The following is a 22,719-nucleotide window of genomic DNA, read 5'->3' as shown; positions in this document are numbered from 1 at the left end:
GAAATTGTCTTATCTTGTTCATCTCTCTATGTCAAATAAAAAATAACAGCACTGTTAGGTATATATAGATCTTTATTTTATTATTCTATTACAAATACATAATACCTTAAAATACAAAAGCATTTTTTTTGCACTCATAGTACTTTGTCTAATATGAATACGTATAAATTGAAAGGATTTTTGCGTATATCTACAACAGTCACTTGTGTTAGACGCTACACGTAAGTCTGATATTATATTTTGTGCTTTAATATTTCCAACGTTATTTTTTAAACAATTGCGAACTACTCTGATAGAATCGTTTAAGCTCATACAGAACCTGCTTCACCTCAAGTTATAGGTTCGAAATAAGTAATATTATTAGACAATAGTCTCCTTACGTTATCGTTAAAAAATATTGTATATCGTGTTCTAAAATTGTTGATATGATGTATAATTTGTCTGATATTAGAGACGGTGCAATTACTAAAAATCTTCATCTCTTCAATATTCAAAATCAATGTCAGTTTTACTGTGATAAATGCTGACAATGTATATTTTGTTTAAAATTGTATAATATTTAGGGATATAACTGCTCGAATAGTTTTAATTTATTTCAATAATCATCAGACATGTGGTAAATTTAGACAGTAATCTAGATATTTTTTTCTACCCTATACAGATAAACTCTAATTTTATTTATTTGTGTAAATAGTTTCATTCTACATTTGCCAAATAGATATTCTACATTATTATTTTACAAAACTATACATTTATCTATAAATATACGTTAAACCATTAAATATTTATGCATCATTTTAATAACGCGTTTACAATACCATCCATAAAATTATATTTTGAAATATCCTCTACATATCAAATAAATTAATATATATAACTATTACATTGTTACAAAAATAAAACATGATCCTACAATCTTAATTCAAATGAGTTAGGATATTAGACCGATTCATTTATACTAATAATCAAACAAACTACTAATAATAATAGGTAAGCATATTAAAAATTAATTATCTGGGCGTTATCGAGAAAGAGCAAAAATTTTACGCACCTCAGGTGATGACCTGAGATAATGATAATTTACTAATGTATAATACGGTAGATAAGTAATAACATGTTACAAGGCTGCCGACTTAAAGCTTCTAAAGCACGGCATTAGTATCTGTAGTAGGAAATATAGACAATAGAAGTCTTGGCCAAAAGTAATTCAAAAGAGGTTACATTATTTATGGTCAGAATAAGAAGTTGGCACTTGAGATTTAAAAAAAAAATTACGGCACCCTCATATCTCTTGCGTGTACTGGCGTTGTGTCCTCAGGGCTAGGGCTGTCATCTAAATGCGGCCTGATTTGAACCACGGAACGGCGTTGGTCATGATGATTGTAATCGTCTCTCATCATTAGGCCTCCTACGCCATACCCAGGGCAAATGCCGGAGCCACTAAGTCGCATTTTCTCGGGGTCGTCCTCTAGTTTCATGGATGAGAATACACTGCTGAGGTTCAGTTGTGGAATATCGTAGAATACTGTCAGAGTTAACATGAGGAACGTTAGGCCGAGCAGGAGGTAAACTGAAATTGAATTGGTTCTTCATTAATAACAAGAGATTACAAGAGAAATTATAAATATTTACGATTCTTGCTTCTACCAATAACCCAGCGAAGGATAACAAATGGTTGCGTTATAGATTCGAAACTTCATGTTAAATAATATAAAGGATGTGATGAATGATGACTTTAAAGGATCTATTGAATAAAAAAAAGTAGTTTACTTAGAATATTATAGAGACGACTTACAAGTAGTAGCAACTTTGTATAGAGGCCTGTAAGCTTGGCCTGGCGAGTCTCCGGGTATATAGTCTCCTAAGCCGATAGTGGTGATGGAGATGAAGCAATAATATAACGAGTCCAAATAATCCCAATCGGGCTCCAACACAGAGAATATCGTAGCAGGTATCACCAGGAAAAATACGACCAACATTAGAACTGTAATAAATGGTTAATGTAAGTTATTTAAAACATGGCTGCTATGAGATGCAGATAATTAAATTAAATTAACATTCTGGTCAGTAAGGTCAGCAGAGCACTGTGATAAAACAATGCATCGTTAGAACTTTTTTTTTACATTTTTGATTAACCTCTGATCAAGGCTATGGAGGCTTACAGAATTTAAATTCTGCTTAATCTTAAATACCATGAATATTGGTTTATTTTCCAACATACTTACCAATAATACTAAGATGCACAAGTCTTATCGTGAACGGCCGATACAGGTGTCCAAGAGAGCTGTTAAGAGCTCTAAGAAGTGCAGTGGCAGGGAGCAGTAGACGTTCCACAAGCGCTGATAGCAGCACCAGAGTTAGGGGAATTCCCAGAAGAGCATAAGCCATACAAAATAGCTTGCCCGGCTTTGTCAATGGTGTCACGTGGCCGTAACCTGTTAAATTTCGTAAATTAATAACTTAACATACTCGCAAAATAACAGTGTTTTTCCTATATATTTAAAAGAAGTATATAAGTACAATATTTGTTGACTGGTCGTATGACCAAATTCAAAAACGGTCAATATGATTTATATACTCGTGCGAAGAAAAAACTTCTATATATAAATAAAGAAAGTTTTTTGAGTACAGTTCCCATTTGATGATAGAAGTTCAAAGTTGTAAAAAAAAATATTGGCACGAAGCGCGACAGTAAAGCTATTTTATTAATTTAATCTTTATACAAAGGCTCAAACATTTTTTTTAAATATCTATACTTTATAGGAGACGGTATTTAATTAAAGAGATTCGAAAGGCGAAGGCCATTTAATTTTGTCTAAACAATCAATATGAATTTATTTTCGGCACAGAAAATGTATTTTCATTTAACCCGAGCTAGACCCGTCAATATCAATTATTTCATAGACTGGGGCACTTTCCTTTGAATTAGTAATGTTGATATTCAGAAAATAGCGGTTCCAAAATAATATCTCGGCCTTATATTATGCTTTTGTAATAATAATGTAAATCAATGTATAGTATATGGAATCTTAGAAAAATTAAGAAGTTTAATTTATTTATTGATAGGGACTTCGGATACTTGTAGTATTTATACTTATGTGAAAAAAGCTCATTAGAAGAACGTATACATCTTCTGATACATATAACATACCAATTGTAGTAACGACAGTGGAGGCAAAGAATAAAGATTGACCAAAAGTCCAGTTTGGTCCCTGGGTGACATTTTTCGAAGCGGCTACTCCTTGGTGACTAGCGCCGATCACGACTTCTAACAGAGTTTCTAAATCAGCATCTGTAACGGAAAATCGATTTTAAAGGCAACTACATCAAACATAGCTCTCTAATCATAAATAATTGAATATTCAGTGAGTTATTAATTACATAAAGTCTATACAGATAAATAAAAGAAAACTTTCAAAAAAATTTTTCAAAATTGCAACTACGGCAGTTGCAATTTTGAAAAAAAAACCTAAACGAACTTTTGTGTTAGTGTTTTCTGATCTGTTCCTGTCGACTTCAGCAGACGAAAAAACAGTGATCACTGTGTTAGTGCGTGTGGAAGTATTATCAGCATTACGTAGTTCTATGTATGTACAATATAGGTACTATCAATAAGTTGATATTTAATGTAAAACTCCATTCAATTTACGACTAATAGTTGCTTGATTAATTTCACAACTAGAGTGAAGACCGTAATTATCAGATAAATAATATAGTGAGGCGTGACTGTTAGTAAAGTGCTGTGGGGTCTTTAGCCTCGTTAACATGCCATATTAAATAAACATTCTATTTCGACTATATAATAATAGATTCTATTTGTGTATATACTTTTTACAATGAAACATCTTATCAAACGTTCCCTAATGTTACTACAATGTCTGTTACTATGGTTACGATTCGAAAGGTATCTATGGTAACGAGTTTTGTTCAACTTTTGTAATAACACCCTAACTTCTTTTTGTTATCATATTTGTTTTTAAGGGGTATTTCTGAGGAAATCGTATTACCTGCTTGTATCTTATGTGATATAATCGCTATTATATAATCTAATATAATATAATATAATATAATATAATATAATATAATATAATATAATATAATATAATATAATATAAATAATATAATATAATGTAAAGTGTAAACTGTTTTATCAACATAACTTTTTTGGGCCTTTGAGCGATATATACGGGACAAACAAATTCCTTACAGATCAACCAATCGAATCAAGTGAAAAAAATCAAGATGGCTGATTACCAGTTCGAAATTAACTTTGGGGCACACAATCGAACCTCCGAGTTATGTGGAATATCGTTAAACCAGACTTTGAATATGACTGTGTAAAAAAACCGTATACTATCTACTCATTAACATTTGAATTCCCTTTCTAGTTCATGAGATTCATGAAAAACGATTGAAGATCTCTACATGACGTATGCGTTTGCATTATTCATGGCTCTCGCTCGCTCTAAATGGATTTTGATGCAATGCAATATCGTTGTGGGTAATTGCATTTTCAAGAACGGAGATAACTCGAATAACGTATTTATTAATTCGTCTTTAATACCTCAATTAGTGTTATTATTCAAACATACTATGACAGAACAGTAAGAAGGAATAAACCATATGTTATATAGCTTTTAGAAACAATTTTTTTTAAAGTGAAATGCCGATATGATGTTTTTTTAAACAACGATACCATGGCGATAAATAACATGGAACTATGTAATATTTTGTTCAGTATACCTTGTTACAAAATAAGCTTAATAAGGCAGAAATCCTTTTTAGATTCGTAAAGCAACAAGTTCAAGATAATTACAAGAATAATAATAACTTTACAAATTTTAATGCCAATCTTATTTTCCTAAAGTTTTTGTGTACTTATTGCTGCTTCTAAAGGGAATTACTTCTTCCCTGAATGATCGTTTGCATAAAATACACTTACTAAAAATGAGAAAGCTCCTTATTAGAATGGACACATATACTTTTATAACGTCTTTTATACATACTAAAAAACTTAATTAACTTTACATTTATTTTGGATTTACCGTATCTTACAGTTTTGTTATCTATAGAGGGGCAAATGTTTATTCGAAGTCTCATTTACTATTTAGGCACCTAAGCGGCTTTGGGACGGGTGTACTTTTAATTGAAACGGTCCGGTTGGGTTCAAGGCTTTTGGTTAATTAAAAATTAACCGAGCGAATAGGATTCTTAATCCCAAAAATATGTTCCCTGTACAAGGTATGTCCTGACATGTTGTTATACTATATTTCTATATAATATATTCCCTCATTAATAACTATTTAAGTAGATGTATGTATATAAGTTTTTTTATAGAACAGGGAGCAAACGGGCAGGAGGCTTACATGATGTTATAGTCACTTCAGTGTCAACCCACTACGTCTGCTACGCCAGAGGGCTCGCGAGTGTGTTGTCGGCCTTTATTAATATTTAGTATGATTGCAGATAGATATTAAGTATACTTAGGAACGAATAATTATATTTCTTTAGGCACATTTACTTCAGCCAAACAATATTAAAGGTTTTTTTTTATTTTTACGTATGTATTAACACATCCCGTATGTGATATCACGTAGTCTTTAAAACAATTATATTTATGTTAGGTTAGGTTTAGATTTTGCCGGTGTACACCATAGGTAATCAGAGTCACATAAATAAGTTATTCAAATGGCTTGATTAAAATAAAAATCGCTATATTACCTACATTATTTAATTGAATTAAGTTTAATTACGTACTAACACATTTAGTGTAGCAAAAAGAATTGATTAGTTTGCCTCCTCTTTAAATCTATACATTTTTGAATTCTAGTTAATTGAATCTTCCTTTACAATTCTCTAGTTTGCAAAAAATAATACCGCCAGTAGGTATAGTAGTCAAACTCTTATTGAGTATTTGTAAAAGTTATCAAAATCTAAATTTAATATATTCGTCTCGATCGAAGCAGGAATCTAGGTTACATCCCCGCATGTCTAAGCAGAAAATAAATCAATTATGTTCAGATCGTTGAGATGCTCGTCGGCCATTTTTAAAATATGAGAAACAAGATTTAATTGTAAGGTAAATACGTTTATTACGTACTAACGAAACACTTCGGCATTTCAAACTCAATTTATATTTAATTAGAGGAAACATTAAAATGTACACGGGGTTAGGCTAAAATTTCAAAGACATAAGAAAAAGCCGGCAAAGGATTTGCGGCAATGTGGCGCCGCCCATGGGCTCTCACATTACCACTTAACATCAGATGAGACTACTGCCCGTTTGCCTCCTATGGCATAAAAAAAAGTTACAAGCAAATTTTCTACGTTCATTTATTATTTCAAGTTATCGTTGACACCTGTGACACTCGCGTCGACCTCTTGTCTTTGGTAAATGTCAACATTTGCAACTTACAGCATCTGACTAATTTACCTACCTCTTTATCCCGTATTTAATTTTAATTAAGTTTAATGGATATAATTCGTATAGTTGGTAACAAAGTTTCGGACCTTTTAGTGGCGAGACAGGTAAAATCCCCGGTGGCCCTTAAATCTTTTTTGTCAGGCAACGTCCCGAAAAGTTTTATTTGGCATTCCTATTTCTGAGAAATTTTCATCCTTTAGAAATTTATTAGCAGTTGCAGATTTTTTCTAAATTTGTGGTTAATTTTTCCTTATTTTGGACTACTGTGGTTAATGATTACGTATAGATGCGATTATTTAATCATTTAAAATAATATTAGTGATTTCAAAAATTAGTGAAATCTTCAATTTATCATATTAGAACCGACCGCGCACTTTCTTGTAAAATCTTGTGTATCTTGTAATTATTTTCGCGTATCTTATATAATTATATATATTTAGTTGTTTAAATTTATAATATATAGTTTAAATAAATAAATAAAAGTTTTTCAGTGGAAAATGATTATTATATTATAATTCTTATACTATTTCTATACAAAATGTGTTGTCCGGTATAGTGTAGGTGTCAGTTCAACTTTACCGACTCATAATAATGAGCGTATTTATTGCCATTATGAAAAACATGATATATAAACGAGAAAATAATATATGCAATTAATTATCAATAACTATGCCGGGGTTCACTCGGTTATTTTACAAAGGAATATTTAATGTAATAAGTAGAGTGATAACCTTTTAAGTGGGGCTTCAATCTCTTAAATCATATTGGAGTTCGTTGTCGATAACATCCAGACGCAATATGTATAGATAAATCACTCCAAACAAAATATCTGAAAAAGGTTATTATAGTTTTCTGGCAAATAATGATTACATTTGATTTGAATTTGATTTGATGGTTATACTTAGGTATCACTGAAAATGTTTAGAAAATGAAAAACGGCTTAATATAGAAAGTTTCCAATGCTCATACCAATGCCTAGGCTTGCCCGTATCTGCTGATAGGTCACTCTTTTATCTTCCTCTATCATGCGTCGTACAGCACTGATGGTATCTTCAGTAGTCGCTGTTAAAGGACGTTCCTCACGCGGATCATCATTGAGATGGCTTTATTGTTGAGTAAGCCCACAACGAAAGTCATAATAAATGGTTGACCAAAAATTTAAAATTTGCCGCCAATTCACAAAAATAAATGACAAATGAATGCTACATTAGGTTACCAAAGAGACCTAAAATTGAAATTAAAAAAGTTTTCATTAGCAATGTTTTTCTAACTGGCCAGTTTAAAAAAAAATCAGTGTTACCCATGTATTAGACGAAATTTTACAGTATTTAATTTAATATAATCTCGTTACACGTGTATGTTAGAGAGTTTTCTGTGTATCTATTTAAAAAATACAAGTAACGATAAAATTGTCACTGACAAATTTCAAATATATATCCAACGTTTTCGTTTGTTTTGCATGCTCATCATATATGTAATTATTTTTGTAGAAATGAAGGCAAACGCGTCTCTCTCAACAATACTCAACCCAGTAACAAGTCAGTGAGTTAGCTGTACTAGTTACTGTGCACGGGGAATGATGCCATATTGCCATAATCATTGCAAAACTAACTGACTACCAATAAACAATTCTCATATAATCTAATCACATTAGTAGTTTATAAGCTTATATACCTATACAGAGAAGAATGGCATTCTTCGGTACTCAAATAAATCCATATTCGGACCACCATTAACCAATTACCAACAGTCATTTCTTTGTTATCAATACAATGTAACTCTGTATAAGAACCCAGACATTTCCAATTTAATATTATGGAAACTATTTTCTAAGAAATAATGTTGTGAATAGATTTATAGAAACATTGATGAAATTGGCTGTATGAGAAATATAACATGTTATTGAAATATTTGATTGTGTTTATTGTGAAAATAATATATACAATCATCGCATCTGTGAATATAATGTAGCAATAGTTTGTCGAGCTAAATACTTAAAGCGTCATTGCAACGATTAAAATTTTCTAGTATTAATAAACGATTACGTTTTAATTAGTAGATATATAATAATATATTTTTTGTACTATAATGAAAGTGGAGTGTGTGTGGATAATGAATGTCGAATAACAACTTTCAGAAATTAATATTCTTTATATTGGAGATAAGTGTTTCATTCGGATTCAAGTTTTGTTTTTTATAAGGTCAAAAGGAAATGCAAGCCCTTTCTCTTGTTATAGAAGGTTTTATCGAAAAACCTTATACTATTATTAATATATATCTAGTTTTTTTACATATACAATTTAAGACGATACAAATTTATGAATTAAATTTATTTATTTTATTTATTATTTTTAAACAAATACTCGGCTTTATGGCACATTAGGTATTCTAATTTAAATTAAAATTATGTCTTAAACTCGTTAATATCAACTGTTTTCTAGTTTCTTATGAATATCCTTCGTTGTTTGGAAAATATGAAGTGAAATCATATATATTATGATTTCACTTGACCAAAATGACCTCAACAAGCCCCTCTGATACGTTACGACACAATCTAACACAGATTGATAAACAACAATATTATTTAACTGATAAATCACGTAGAGTATATACTTTGTTAAAGCATCGTAGTACTGATTTATGACGACAATGGGTCATCAGATTCCATAACAATAATAGCTTTAGAACTTGATGACGACCAGTATTAGACATTCGTATAATAGATAAGCCACGATTAGCTAGATGTTAATATTATTACTTTGAGCTCTCCTCCACTCTGAGACGCTACTACGTCGTGTATTTAAAAATTCTTAAAAACTTTAAATAATTTTCTGTGGGCTGTGGATAATATTCCGCCGATAATATTCTACGGCGAAGTAACTGATATCAAATTAAAATGAACAAATTACTTAAATCAGTAGTCAGGTACAACGAGTTGTAAGCTCTTTGAACGATATCATAAGGCCCGATTTCCATTAGTCAATCTTAAGAAGTAAAGAGCTATGTTATACGATAATCAGGCCTCGATATTAAGTTTCATTATATTATAATATTGATTCAGAAAAGCTTTTATACTATAGAACAACGACCTGCTATAACCATATCAGAAGGAGACATAAGTAGGACATGAAAGGCTAGTTCGAAAAATGACTAATTTATGCGTACGACCAACCAGGCTCCAGAAGATCTTCTTAAACGTAAATTAATCAATAAAGCTTTTTATAAATTTGACGAATATTTAAATGATCCTAATTTGATTGATTTAAACTAGTTCTAACAATTTGTATGACTCAACACATAGCGATTAAAAAGTGTGGTGGCGAGATTCTTGCCAGTTCTTTTGGCCCGCTCTACGCCCTTGATTTGCGAACTGGTGTCAATATAATTTTAGAATATTTTTTTTTCTGTTGACGTTCATAAGTGTACTTGTTTACCTTTATGAATAAAGTTAGTTTGAGTTTCAATATAAATAAGCTATGTAAATCTACAGTACAGTACTTTGTCTCCGTTGAAACTACTTAAGTTTAAAAGGTCAGTGGCCCGCTTCAACAAGGCACAATAACTTATAATTACTGTTGAGATTGTGAGAGGTCAATCTGTATGCAATTTTGTAATAACACATACTGTGTTTTAGCATAACACTTATAAAAATTAAGATCATGAAGATCAAAGGGAAACGACATTCGATGAAACTAACGTATTATAATCTTTATCATTCATTTATCTTTTCATAATTTTTCCTACAATCGAAATCCATAGATTTAAAAAAAAACATCTAAAACACTAAGTTATAAACGTTTAGCTATCCGGCAAAGTAAAAAAACCTTGCGAATGTAGAAATGTGTCTACTCATAACCTGTACATGTTTGCCAATAGTAGTAATTACAATCGCAAATAAAGTGACATTAAACGTGATATAATAAAAATAATAAATAGGCCAGTAGGAGGCAATATATGTATCGATTAATTCTATTCTTAGACTAGCTAATTCAAACTGTCATACACAGTAACCTTATCTGCGATCAAATGATATCTACTGGTTTATTTGTTGAATGAAAACAATTTCTAAAGAAATCTTCCATTTCTTTTCATTGAAGGGCATTCTATCGAATAATAACGTTTTGACAAGGGTCTCTGATTCCAACACACCTGACTCACAAACTCAATTTACGGAAACTTTTCTTTTCCATTTTATTGGAATTCTAATAAATCTTCATTATTTAAAAGTTGACGGGGAAATTCATCATGGACTTGATTGTAATTTTTGCCTCAAGAAGAGGCAATCACTCAATTAGTTGCAGAAACCATTCTTACCACACTGCATTACCTTTTTGAATTCATTTATAATAGGATTTGATTTAATTTATGTTAGTATTTGTTTTATTATAATGAAATCTCAGCCAGAGAAACGATGACGCTTTATGCTTTACTTGGTAGGACCACTCGAGTCGCATTCTGTAGTATGGTGGCCTTGTGGATGACTGAACCTAATGCTAGAAAAAATACTTCAGGTTCTTAAGGCAACATTACCGACGTAAATATTACTAAGTATTGGCATCTGCGTTTTTGCTGAATATGAATCACTTGAACTATAGAGCGACCAATCGACAATGTAATAGTAAGTTAGTATATATTACTATATTGTTTCGAATGTATACTGTAAATAAATAAAATAAATCCATAGCCATATCAAGTCAATTGGGTTCCAAGTCCGAATAACCTATAACCAACGGTTATTTCTTATGTGAGGCATTAACAAGTGTTTATACACCAACAAAAAATATGGTGATGAAACCGGCAAGTCCCTAAACGACACAGATAAGCATAGAAGACTGATCTTGGCTATAAGAAAATTTTATCAATGAAAGACACACAGAAATGTGTTTGCCCCACGGCAAAACAGAGTTTTACCGGACTTAATAATATTATTTATAATTTATTATAAACATATATCTATAATATCTCTTTATTATTTCTATAGCCAGCGTTGGTATAACGCTTCACCTCAAATTTTATGAAGAACAACTGGTTTAAAACCAGTTTCTGATTTTGACCTTGGTTGGGACAAGTTTCCTTAGGAATGTATCTATCGTACCTATAATCTAATATAAATGTAAATATATTTCAGAATATGTATAAATAAGCTATAAAACGATTATACATGGCCCGTATACAATAATGTATAAAATTAATGGATAAAAGAAATCCTAATTATAAATACAGATTAAAGAGCAGTAATAAGAAATATAATTATAGAAGATAATAACAGATATAAGAACTTCAAGGTTGTTTCGAACGAAAAGCTGTGTAATATGTTAAATCATTTATCGAAACGTTATCATAGTAATAGATCGTAATATCAATATAAACTGTCCGTATCGTTTATCAAATACGTTCAGTGGGTATCAAAATAGTATCGGACATATTGTTTATTTACATGGCCCCCGTTTCATATCGATATCTTTATATGTTAAAGTGTACCACTAATGTAACACTCATATTTTTTATAAACAATACAAGGAAAATGTTTGTGGTTGTCAAGTAATTAAAAACTGCTTTCGCAATTAATGAGAATACGTTTTAAACGAACTGTTCCGATTTTAATATTTGATAACAGATATTTTAAATAATGTCTACTCAAGTGTTATAATTAAGCGTTTATATATTCCTTATATACATACTTGTTTGCATCATAATTGCAGTTATTATAATATTCTAATAATTAGCGCGTATTACTTCATTTTTATTGTACATAGAAAAATATTTTTCTGGTATGATTCTAATTAGTCTCAGAGCAAGTTACAATTTATATTATACCTACGAGAATTTTTTTTCAATGAGTGCCATTATAGAGTCTCAAATCGTTCGCATTAACATTTATTTATTCTTCATTAGAAAACAAAATAAATTCTTACCCAAAACAGTTGGATTTTTAACCATAAAGTCCTGTTTCGCACGAATTACTTCCAATCTTATCTGGTTCTCCAAAGGCGTCTCTAGAGCTGAGAATACCAAAGCACCAGACAACAGATACGTCACGTAGAAAACAGTGTAAATCAATAGAAGACACGCAAACCTCGCTTTCCCGAAAACCTTAGTCGTGGCGAACAGTGGTTGGAACGGCGGATGTTCCTCTTCATACAATATTTCTCTTGTTACAATCATTTTCTTAGGATACGGGTACACTTGGCTATGCACCGTCATATCATCGTCGCTTCTATTAGAGCTCATGCTACCGTACGAGTGTATTCTCTTATATTTCTCCATTATGCTGTCGTTTCCAAATTGCTGGGCAATTTAGCCGAAACACTAAACTTTATTCAAGTCCAAAGTAATATTTTCACAAAAACGTAACCTTTTAAGCCGTAACGGCTGAACCTACGGTCAACTGTATTTAAAGAATCTTTTGGGATGATTCGATTCGAAAAACAACGAACAAGCCTTATACGTTACACGAATCACTTTAGGTGTCATCGTGATACATTTTAGAAAGAGTTAATTTAAATGTGAGCAAAGAAAGTGAACGACTATCTATTGCCACGTCCGATAAACAACTGACAGTCCGAGCAGTGTGGAATCGTAACCGCATCACAGTGAATGCGCACACGCATATGCATTAACCGCAGTATTGTTAAGAATTGGAATAGCGCATTTTAAAATAAAGTTTATATTTTTGGTATTGTTATAAATAATAGTATCTGATTAGAGAAATAGGTTATAGGTACTTATGTAACTTAAATAGATTCTTAATATTATGTACGGTACTGCAACTTCGAAAGTATGAAATTTTTCATTTTTACATTAATTATAAATATTATATCAATATATTATAAATACTACCTGTTAAAAATATTAATTGTAAATAATCTTTGAATAATAAGCAGTGTTTGGCTCTAAGTTTAGCGTGTGACTCTTATTCCTGAAGTAGTAGGTTCGATTGTCGGCTGTGCAACAATGGACTTTCTGTCTGTGTATGCATTTAATTCTCACTTGTACGGTGATGGAAAACATTGACAGGAAACAAAGCATACCTTAGACTCAAAACGTTGACGGCGTATCAGGCATAGAAAACATGATCACGAAACGAATACAGAAATCTGAGGCTCAGACCTAATACATTTCGACATCTCAAAGCCACATTGATACAGGAGCAAGCGACTAGCAACTTTTGTATTTTTATATAGGGAAATACTTACCAGAAATACAGGGATGGTCTTGCAAAAAGCTGGTTTTCGCTTTTCTAACATTCTCATCTTTGATTCTATCTGCAGGCTCTTCAATAGCTTGAAATACTGTTGCACCTGCAAATATAAAACACTTATACTGTATGTTACAATAATATAACATGCAGCCTTACACTATTTGTGTCTGCTTACTCCTTAAATCGCAAAACGGATTTGAATAAAAACCAATTGTCCATATTTTAAGTCATATTGCATCATTAAAACTTTTATGCATTTTGTCAATAAACTGTAAATAATTCGCATTAAACAATTTTGTGCATGATCAAGCAGAAGATAACTAATGCGAATAAAGTTAGAATATGAAAAAAATCTTCTCCCAAACTTCTGTTTGAATATAAAAGGTGTGTTTAATAACTAGTGATAATGCTATACAAACTCCTTCAAAAGAAAAAATATTGGCAGGTAAAGTAATTATAAAAAATAAAAGCAAACTTTGGTTTTTCAAAAATAGAAGTTTCATTGCGTCGAGTCGGAACGTAATCTTATAAATCGATAAAATTGAAGTTCGCGCAGTGATAAAATGTCACTACTCACTTCACTAAGGTGGCCAGAATGCTTTCAAACGCTCAAAAACGAAATTGAAAAGTGCACTTTTGATAAAGGCGATAACATCCGGTAAGAACATGGGCAGGTAATAATAAGTTGCGTAAGGAAATACGCAAGAAGCGTCGTGATAAACTCTCTTAAGTTATTTTAAGACAATGCCCCTGCGCACAAGTCCGGAGTTCAAGAATCCATTAAACATCCTTCATATTGAAATGACCGAGCTAAAGAAGAACCCATGAACTAGCTACGTGAAACAAGCTTCGCGGATAAATCCGATTAGAAACAATTTAGCATTAATGAAATGAATTTGCAACTTAGCGTTTATTCAATTTATATTTTATTTAATTTGTTTCGTAGGACTTATAAAATAAAAAGGCGTAACGGCATGCCTTGACACGTTTTGACAACATCTGAAAGAAAAGAGGACTTGGTATCAAAACCAAAATAAGACTGATACGGGCTCTAGAGATTCCCATCTTCCTGTATGAAGTAGAAACGTGGACTTTGGCTCGAGAAAGGCAAAGGATCGCTGCCTTTGAGATGTGGTGCTGGCGGCGAATGCTCAGAATACCTTGGACTGCAAAGCGTACCAATACATCGATCCTGACCCAACTCCGCATACGGACTCGCCTGTCAACCATATACCTACAGCGAATCGTATTTTATTTCAGCCATACAATCACAGAGGCGATGAGAACTTGGAGAAGAGGAAGGGATCAGACATGAGCTGCCCATTAAAAAGAAAGAGAGAGGACTTATAATATTCTCATATAATAAAATGACCGTGAACGCAAGAGCTTTGATATTATTTCTTTACCTTCGGTATTTTTAAGAATAAGGAGACGAAGGAAAAATTCAAAAAACTGAAAATAACGCTGCCTTCAAATAGGAATTATAATTGGAGGCAGCCAGAAATATATATAAATCAGGGAGATTTTCCATGTTGTTCGAAATCACATTAGTCTCAGAGTTTTGTTTTACTTATTTTAATCAGATAGATATATGTTTTTTACTACTTACCCATAGACAAATACAGTCCCATGGCAGTAACAAGAACCAGCAGGCGTAGCATTGGCACGCTCCGCACGTGTTTCACACAGCCCGGCATCACCAGCCGCATGGCACGAACTAAAAAAAATATTGACAGTGTCGATACGAGTACGATAAATAGTGTCGTGTTATTATAATCATTATGTCTAGGTACCCGTACCGAAAAATCTAATATCCGTAATTGCATATTCTCGATTAGTGAAATAGCAAATAAGAAGAATATTGCAAACTGGATGATGAAGCTATTACAGTTGCTGTGTTCAAACCCTGATGGTGCACCAATGGATATTTAAAAGCCTAACTTACGTTTGATCGTACAGCCCATACAGGAGGAGGCTTTTTTATACCATTTTAATATTATATAAGGTATGACGTAAACAATCTGGAGACGTGTGAAGTAGTAGTGGAGACAGACTTTCTTAAAGAAAAAAGTGTACCAATTCACATGTCAACACACTTGCGAGCCCTCTGACATTAAGAGTCGCCATGGTCGTCTCAAGGGAGTCTCGATCTCTTAACATCAGACGAGTCCCGTACCCATTTGCCCCCTATTCTATAAAAATACAGTTACATCCACAATAGCCAAGACTGTCATATATGAACAATTTTAATGAAAACAAATTTATCAGTGTATTGGTAGTACTAAAAATTAATAATAAAAAAATGTCGAGAGGCATGTTAATTGGCTGTAACTTACTACGCAGTATTGAAAACACCGATGTTGAACATTTTATTTATTCAATAGTCAATCAAGCTGAGGTAAGTACTTAGGTCGCTCCCATTACCTCGCAAATAGCATATAGAAATAAGCTCTTTAGATCACTGATGAATATCGACTGTATTAATTGAATTGGATATCACTCTCAACGTTATATGTATGTAGGCGTTCCATAATACTCAGTTTTAATTAATTAAACTGTAGATGTCTCGTGATTAGGTTGGGCTATGAATAGCTCTGAAGCTGTAGTGTATAAAATCCTATGATCACTATGAAAGTGAAACATTTCTGTAAGAACATGAACGCATCATGTTTTTGGTTATATACTATTATATTTTTGGCATATTAGAGATGAATATATACTACACGTCACGATGATTTTGTAATTAGAGACACAGATGAATCAATGGATACCGCGACAGTTCGCGGACGTTCGAGGACCGAAATGCTTCAATCTAAGCATATTTTAACAGGCACTTTGGCCTTTAGTTGACACTATATTAAAGTAATTTTATATTTGTAAGGACGAATATGGCTTTATCGCGCTAATAACGCTTTTAAACGAACCTATCGCGTGTCAGATAAACAAATTCTATCGGCAATTAGGCCGTCCATTAGCCGTCTAAGTTCAAAAATTAGATCAATATTAAAATAACCAAATAACTTTTGAGTATATTTATTTTAGTTTTAATTGCCATGCTATGCAAGGATTGTTAAGCTGGTCATTTTGCATCACAATTTTTTTTACGAAATAGATGTTAAATGGATATTTCCAGATTTTGTAGAAAATTAATCCGTATTATCCGTCCAAAATTGTGTATCGTTTTAGGAATTCTATATCTGCCAATCATAAAATTGCAAACAGAAACGGAATTAGTGCAAAGATAGTAAATAAGTAGTCCGCTTCTAAGCCAACCTTGGTAACACAGGTAACTGCTAAAATGAAGGTTTATTTAAAGCAACCACAACCGTTCTCAGAATCGTCCCTGAAATGTCTATACTGTATACTAATATTTGTATTCTTAGAAAGCTACTAAACTGAATAATTTTCCAAATAATTCTATTAAGATCTATTGTATTGTTTAATTGTAAATTTACGGATTCACTTTAAATTATGAACATAATACTTACATACCTACTACAATATAAATCTACACAGTAAATGCATTGTTCTACAGATAGCTAAACTAATTAATTTATTTTATATTAACTAATAAAACAGCAACTAGTACAGATACCGGCAAACTTCTTGAGCATTGAACAAGGGAGTGGGGGAAAGTTTGCGCATCGTACACAGCGCGAGACACAAACGTCAACTGATTTACCAATCACGCGATCGACACGTCACTTTCCCGCCGCCGCGCACCACCGCCCAGTGATACCTAAAAATCGCTTCTGCGCAGGCTAGGGCATTTGTTCAAAATGTTTGCCGGTATCTGTAAGTGATAAAAGATAATAGCTCAAGGTCGGAATGTTATCACATCAGGTAAATCTACCACAACTTACTCTGTTCTTAAAACCAGTAAATTTACTCTCGCGAAGTTTTTCTAATTATATTGCTTAAGCAAATTTTTTAATTATTTCTTTAGCTTCATTTAGAATATTTGTTGGACAGTCTAATTAAAAAAACCGTATTATTATTGTTACATTTTGCCTCTGAAATTCCGAAAGAACTTAAGTTGATAATTTTCTTTCGAGAGCACTCAAGTTTTGCTCGTGCCAAGATGAGAAAAATGTTTGAAGTTCTATTTTTGTTTTTCTTTAGTAAGTGGGTTCTTAGGGTTTCGTTAATATTAAAGTTTTGTTCTGTTAGAAATATTTCGAGTGGTTCCCTGGAGATTTTTATACAAAAATATATTACAATTGTGTATGAACATTACATAAAATCATAAATCCTTCCTACTTAACCAAGATATTCGAAACCAAACATTGCCAATCATTTATTTTCGTATTGAAAGTCTGCCGTTAACATTAATATTGTAATAGAAAATATTATACGGTCATCAATAAAGTTATTTCACAGTTTAAAAAAATGAATTACTTAATAATGTTGTCTTATATCCAGTACTATGGTCATGTTTTGCTCCTGAATTTGCAACTCATACATATTGGTAGGTATTATTATATTAAACAACATTTGTTACACGACATGTTTAAAACGACTGTGAGCCACGTAATTGCAGGCCTACAGATGTTTTTAGCTAGCACAAGTTCTAAAGGCTCTAATCTCTTGACACACTACTTCAGGGTGGCCTGCGATCGATTAGAGAATTTGCCCTCGCGATTAGCCTCTTTGGTAACCAACATGTGTCTTAGGTCTTATTTTCTAAGGTAGCATAATTTACCGATCACCTCAATTACAAATTTAATTTTAACCTACGCTTGGATCGGGAAATAGCTAATCCACAAGGCCTGGCGTCACTTGCGTTCAGTCGCCAGGCACACAAAACCGGCTTTTGCTTTGTATTCTCCGTTAGCGACAAATATCATTTTCAATGTTTTGTCTTTTTTAATTTAGTATTGTATTATTACGAAAGCTATTAAATTCGGATTCAATTTGAATTTTATTTTAACTCCTAAATACGTTAACATATAAGATTGTCAGATGTTTAGACCTCCCACGGATATTCCATAAATAAGTTTATTAAATATTCACATTGTTCACAACCTACTTCGTAGCAATACATGAATGAATACATGAATGTTTGAAATATGATTTTTTTGTATTAAGTTTTATCAATTATAAATACGGACAAAACACCGTTACGTAGGTACCTACATTAAATAGTCAATAATAGATTGTAGAAATGACCTGCAAAAAACCTGTAAAATATCGTAACCTCGTACATGGTACGTTGCAGACACAGTACTGTGTTTGGTTTCCTTCTGTTCCTGCGAACCTGAAAATGTGCGATGGAATTGGATACAATAATTATTACTGATTCTGAATTTATGCGACCAAGAAATTAAAAAAAAAACATCAAATAAAATTTTGATTTCTTATTAATTAATTAAAAATTTTGAAAGAGGAATTACGAGTGAATGTGTGCAATGTCTAAATACTTAGAGTGTTTGAATGCGCATTTGCTTGTGTTGTGTGAAGGCACAGGAACTGCACACAACACAAACATATTGTTTCTAAGGTTGAATGTTATCTCATACAAACGATTAATGGTAACGTTTTATTGGTTTCTAGTATAAAAACCGAAAATCTATTGTTAATGACAAAAATTTAAAGTCTGAATTATTATTTATTTGATTTAATTGGCCTTGTGGCTACAGCGTGCTACTCGCATCCCGGAGGTAGTATGTTCGACCCGTGCTGTCCACCAATGGACTTTCTTTCTATGTGCGCAATTAACATTGGCTCGAACGGTGAAGTAAAACATCGTGAGAAAACTTTAGACCTAAAAAGTCGACAGCGTGCGTCAGGCACAGAAGGCTGATCACCTACTTGCCTATTAGATTAACAAACGATCATGAAACAGATACAGAAATCTGAGGCCCAGACCTAAATAGTTGTAGCGCCATTGATTTATTTAATTAAATAAAGATTGATTATATTATAATAAAATTAACTTATTTATTTCAAATTATATCCAGATGTAGTTTTGTTAGAGTTAGTAACAATTTGGTCTCAGTTTGGTATTGGTTAGTTTAAAACAAAAAATATATATTGGGACATCGACAGATATTTTTTGATAAACCAGGCCAGCGTCTAACACCCACTCATGAAAAGGATGTCCAGCATCTTTATACAGCTGACGTAGTAAGCTGAACACCTACTTGATGCAGAAGCGGATGCAATAAGCGGCCTGGGTTGTAGTGTCACTGGACTGTTATTATAATGTTAGTTATATTTCTTTTGTTTTAAACATGTACGATGCACCATGGAATCTGTTCTATAATCACTTACAATACAGGAGCTATTTAGTATAGAGGACGTAGAATATGTTTATCACAATCATAATTAGTTTTAAATAAAGTTTATTGTAATTATTTTAATAATAATATAAGGCACCAATGATAAAATAAAAAAAAATTGTGTAAGTACCGACCAAAAAAATTAAAACAAAATTACGTAATATAAGTACTTACCTACTTTTTATTACTTCACTAATTTTATGCTCCGATGCGTATTCCATTCCTAAGTATTAAATACTGTACACATGTAGCGGAATAAACCATGTAAGTTCAATCGAAAAGTTAAATCCCTTGCGCCGCAAAACCTCACGACGAAAGTTCGAAATAGGATTGAACTTTTAATTAGGGATATTGGAAAATTGCTGTAAAGCTCTAACAAAGTCCGTTAGCAAGATATTTTATGGCCAGAGGAATTTTCTTTTAACGACTGGGGTAGCATTATTAACCTTTTAACCACTAGCTATAACTTTTACATGGGTTGCAAATGAGTATGAGTTTGTAGAAGCTTGAAAAGTACAAGCCAAAAGCTCCAGATTGTACTTATTCTTAACACAAACAATAATGTGTGTCACATTAATAATTTTGGGATTATGAAGCTTGTTAACTATGTAAGAGTAAAATATCAATTCTTATAATATTCAAGTAAGGAGCTTACGCTAAATGATTGATGTCTCGCTGTTTACCTGTATCTATAAATTATATAATTATTTACAGTGTAACCGAGCATGAGTATACCACTTAGGTACTATGTAATGTAATGATTAGGGTACATTTTCAAAGAAAACCTTGTCACGAATTAAAACGATATTAATCATTCACATCGCGTCGAGACTTAAAGACGAATGTGACCTTAACCCTATCAACAACAGCCGTTTTGTACTTATATTTTCACATAGTGCTTTACATAAATAAAACTTTGTCTGAACGTGATATAATACCAAGCGTGTTTGCTACCAATTGCAGATTTTTTATACGAAAACTAATAGTTATTTTTGTGACGCTTGGTAAAAATACGGCTGTTTGTGATTCAATCTAAAAGAGTTTAATAAACAATATTTAATAAATGATTTCAAATTAAATACGTAATACTCACAATACTCCTTATATTGTACTACGCACGCAGATTAATACAAAAGTTCTTGTACAAACAGTTGTTCGTATAATTGATCGATATTGCATAGAAGTCTAAAGCCTTTTTCATTCCCAACACGAATATAATCAGAAAACTTTTAAAACTTCACGATAATGACCTTGAGATATTTCTCTTACGGCTAACGAGTCTTTGGTAAGCTTAACATAATGTATTCATGGCATTAAAAGGGATTTCAGACTTTATATGAAAATAACTTTTAGTACAAAAACATTATTTTGTATCATACAAGTCCATCAACCATACCTTGTCGTATGATAATGAATTTGAGGCGAAAATTTGTTACTTAACAAAGTTAGGAAAGGTGTTGTCAATCAACATTACTCGGGACAACAAAAGAACCTATTTTAAGCATTTCATGTCATGTATTATTTTTATGATATTTATAGTTTATATTATTTAAAAATGTTAATTAATTATAATATCAGGCCTAACGTATGCCTAAGATTATACTAAGCATTTTTATATAAACCCAAAAAACCTTAAAATAAATGATTGATACTACAAACATTTACATATTAATTAAATAATAATATAAACGAGATAACATAATTAACTAACGGGTAGGTTACTGATTTATTAAATTGTACTGTTTGTTTAATTGAAACTACTGCCGTAAACCACCTGTAGTCATTATTTACCTACCGACGGCAAATACGGAGCTTTAGCCTTCAATACCGTATAAAAACTATAATATTTTACTAACAAAGCTTTGAATATATTGTTACTGACACAAATGAGTTTAAATTTGCTAATTACATTTATAAATATCATATAATTTTCAATGTCAATAGCATATTTTTAAAATTACTTACCACTTTGAAAACGCCGTTAAGATATTTGTTTAAATAAGAGTTAGTTTTCGCGAACAAATGTTATTTAATGGCCAAAAGAAAAGCCCATATCTGGACGCGGGCAACACTGAGCAAGTACCTCGCTGAACTGAGATTTACTGAAGTCTGAAACGGCCCGTGGTATTAACAGGCTATATTATTATTGCTGAACATAGCCTGAAAGTGGCATGATAGCTTTACAAGGCCCGATACGATATCCGATCGGATCAATTATAAATTAGTTTATTCAAAGTTTTTAAATCATTAAAACCACCAAAATTATTTAATTTGTTGTCATGATTATGTAAAAAGGTTTTTCACCGCTTCAAAGTTCATTTAGATACAAAGACTTTTCATTTTGCCATGTTATGTTTACATTTTTTTACATAAATTTTACTGTCCTGACACGGAAGAGACTTTATTATAAGGAAGAAGAGGAGACTTATATGTACTATGATTTGCAGGGACTATATTACATGGGATTCTGAACTATCTGTTTGCATAGATTCTCAAGGTATACCTATGTATAAATTTTCCTATGATGGAGCATAAAATTTCCTAGGACTGAAACGTTACCATTTATTATAAAACGGAGTTTCTGGGTTCAATTTGTGAAACACACGCACTGTTTTAAATAGTGACGCGGAAAGTCAGCAGAGTCTCCGCAAAAAAAATCCCTTCGTCGAATCCCCATTATTTAAAGACATTCTCCTACAGCGTCAGCCAGTATCAGCGACGTTCAGGTCGCGGCTATTTGGAGGGAAAGCCTTAAATTTAATTAGGTTAAAATTAGCCTCAAAAGATTGTAAGTTGTAAGCTTATGCTCAATA

General features: G+C 32.1%; 1 protein-coding gene across 2 annotated transcripts; it reads right to left on the bottom strand.

Annotated features, from left to right (window-relative positions):
* Positions 1-52: 52 nt before the first annotated feature.
* Positions 53-21,945, bottom strand: LOC123713143 (potassium channel subfamily K member 1-like). Of its 2 annotated transcripts, XM_045666674.1 has the most exons (7): positions 21,872-21,945; positions 15,235-15,342; positions 13,621-13,725; positions 3,152-3,292; positions 2,226-2,435; positions 1,796-1,984; positions 53-1,570 (listed from the first exon to the last, which is right to left on the bottom strand). In XM_045666674.1, the coding sequence occupies exons 2-7, from the start codon at positions 15,332-15,334 to the stop codon at positions 1,272-1,274; spliced, it is 1,044 nt and encodes a 347-aa protein (XP_045522630.1). In that variant the 5' UTR covers positions 15,335-15,342; positions 21,872-21,945; the 3' UTR covers positions 53-1,271. The 2 variants fall into 2 exon arrangements, with proteins under 2 accessions (XP_045522630.1, XP_045522629.1); XM_045666673.1 differs by lacking the exons at positions 13,621-13,725; positions 15,235-15,342; positions 21,872-21,945 and adding an exon at positions 12,340-12,978.
* Positions 21,946-22,719: the final 774 nt, after the last annotated feature.

This window comes from Pieris brassicae, chromosome 8 (assembly GCF_905147105.1).
Source record: "Pieris brassicae chromosome 8, ilPieBrab1.1, whole genome shotgun sequence".
Taxonomy (NCBI): domain Eukaryota; kingdom Metazoa; phylum Arthropoda; class Insecta; order Lepidoptera; family Pieridae; genus Pieris; species Pieris brassicae.
The sequence above is the reverse complement of the archived record's forward strand: the minus strand, read 5'-3'. Positions and strand labels throughout refer to the sequence as shown.

What these genes read in the sequence shown, in the direction of transcription:
- LOC123713143 (XM_045666673.1), bottom strand. Translation starts at nt 12,691, where the DNA reads ATGGAGAAATATAAGAGAATACACTCGTACGGTAGCATGAGCTCTAAT. An exon ending in TGTGCATCTTAGTATTATTG is followed by an intron (nt 1,985 to 2,225) that starts GTAAGTATGTTG and finishes CATTTATTACAG; the next exon opens with TTCTAATGTTGGTCGTATTT. An exon ending in ATACAAAGTTGCTACTACTT is followed by an intron (nt 1,571 to 1,795) that starts GTAAGTCGTCTC and finishes ATTCAATTTCAG; the next exon opens with TTTACCTCCTGCTCGGCCTA.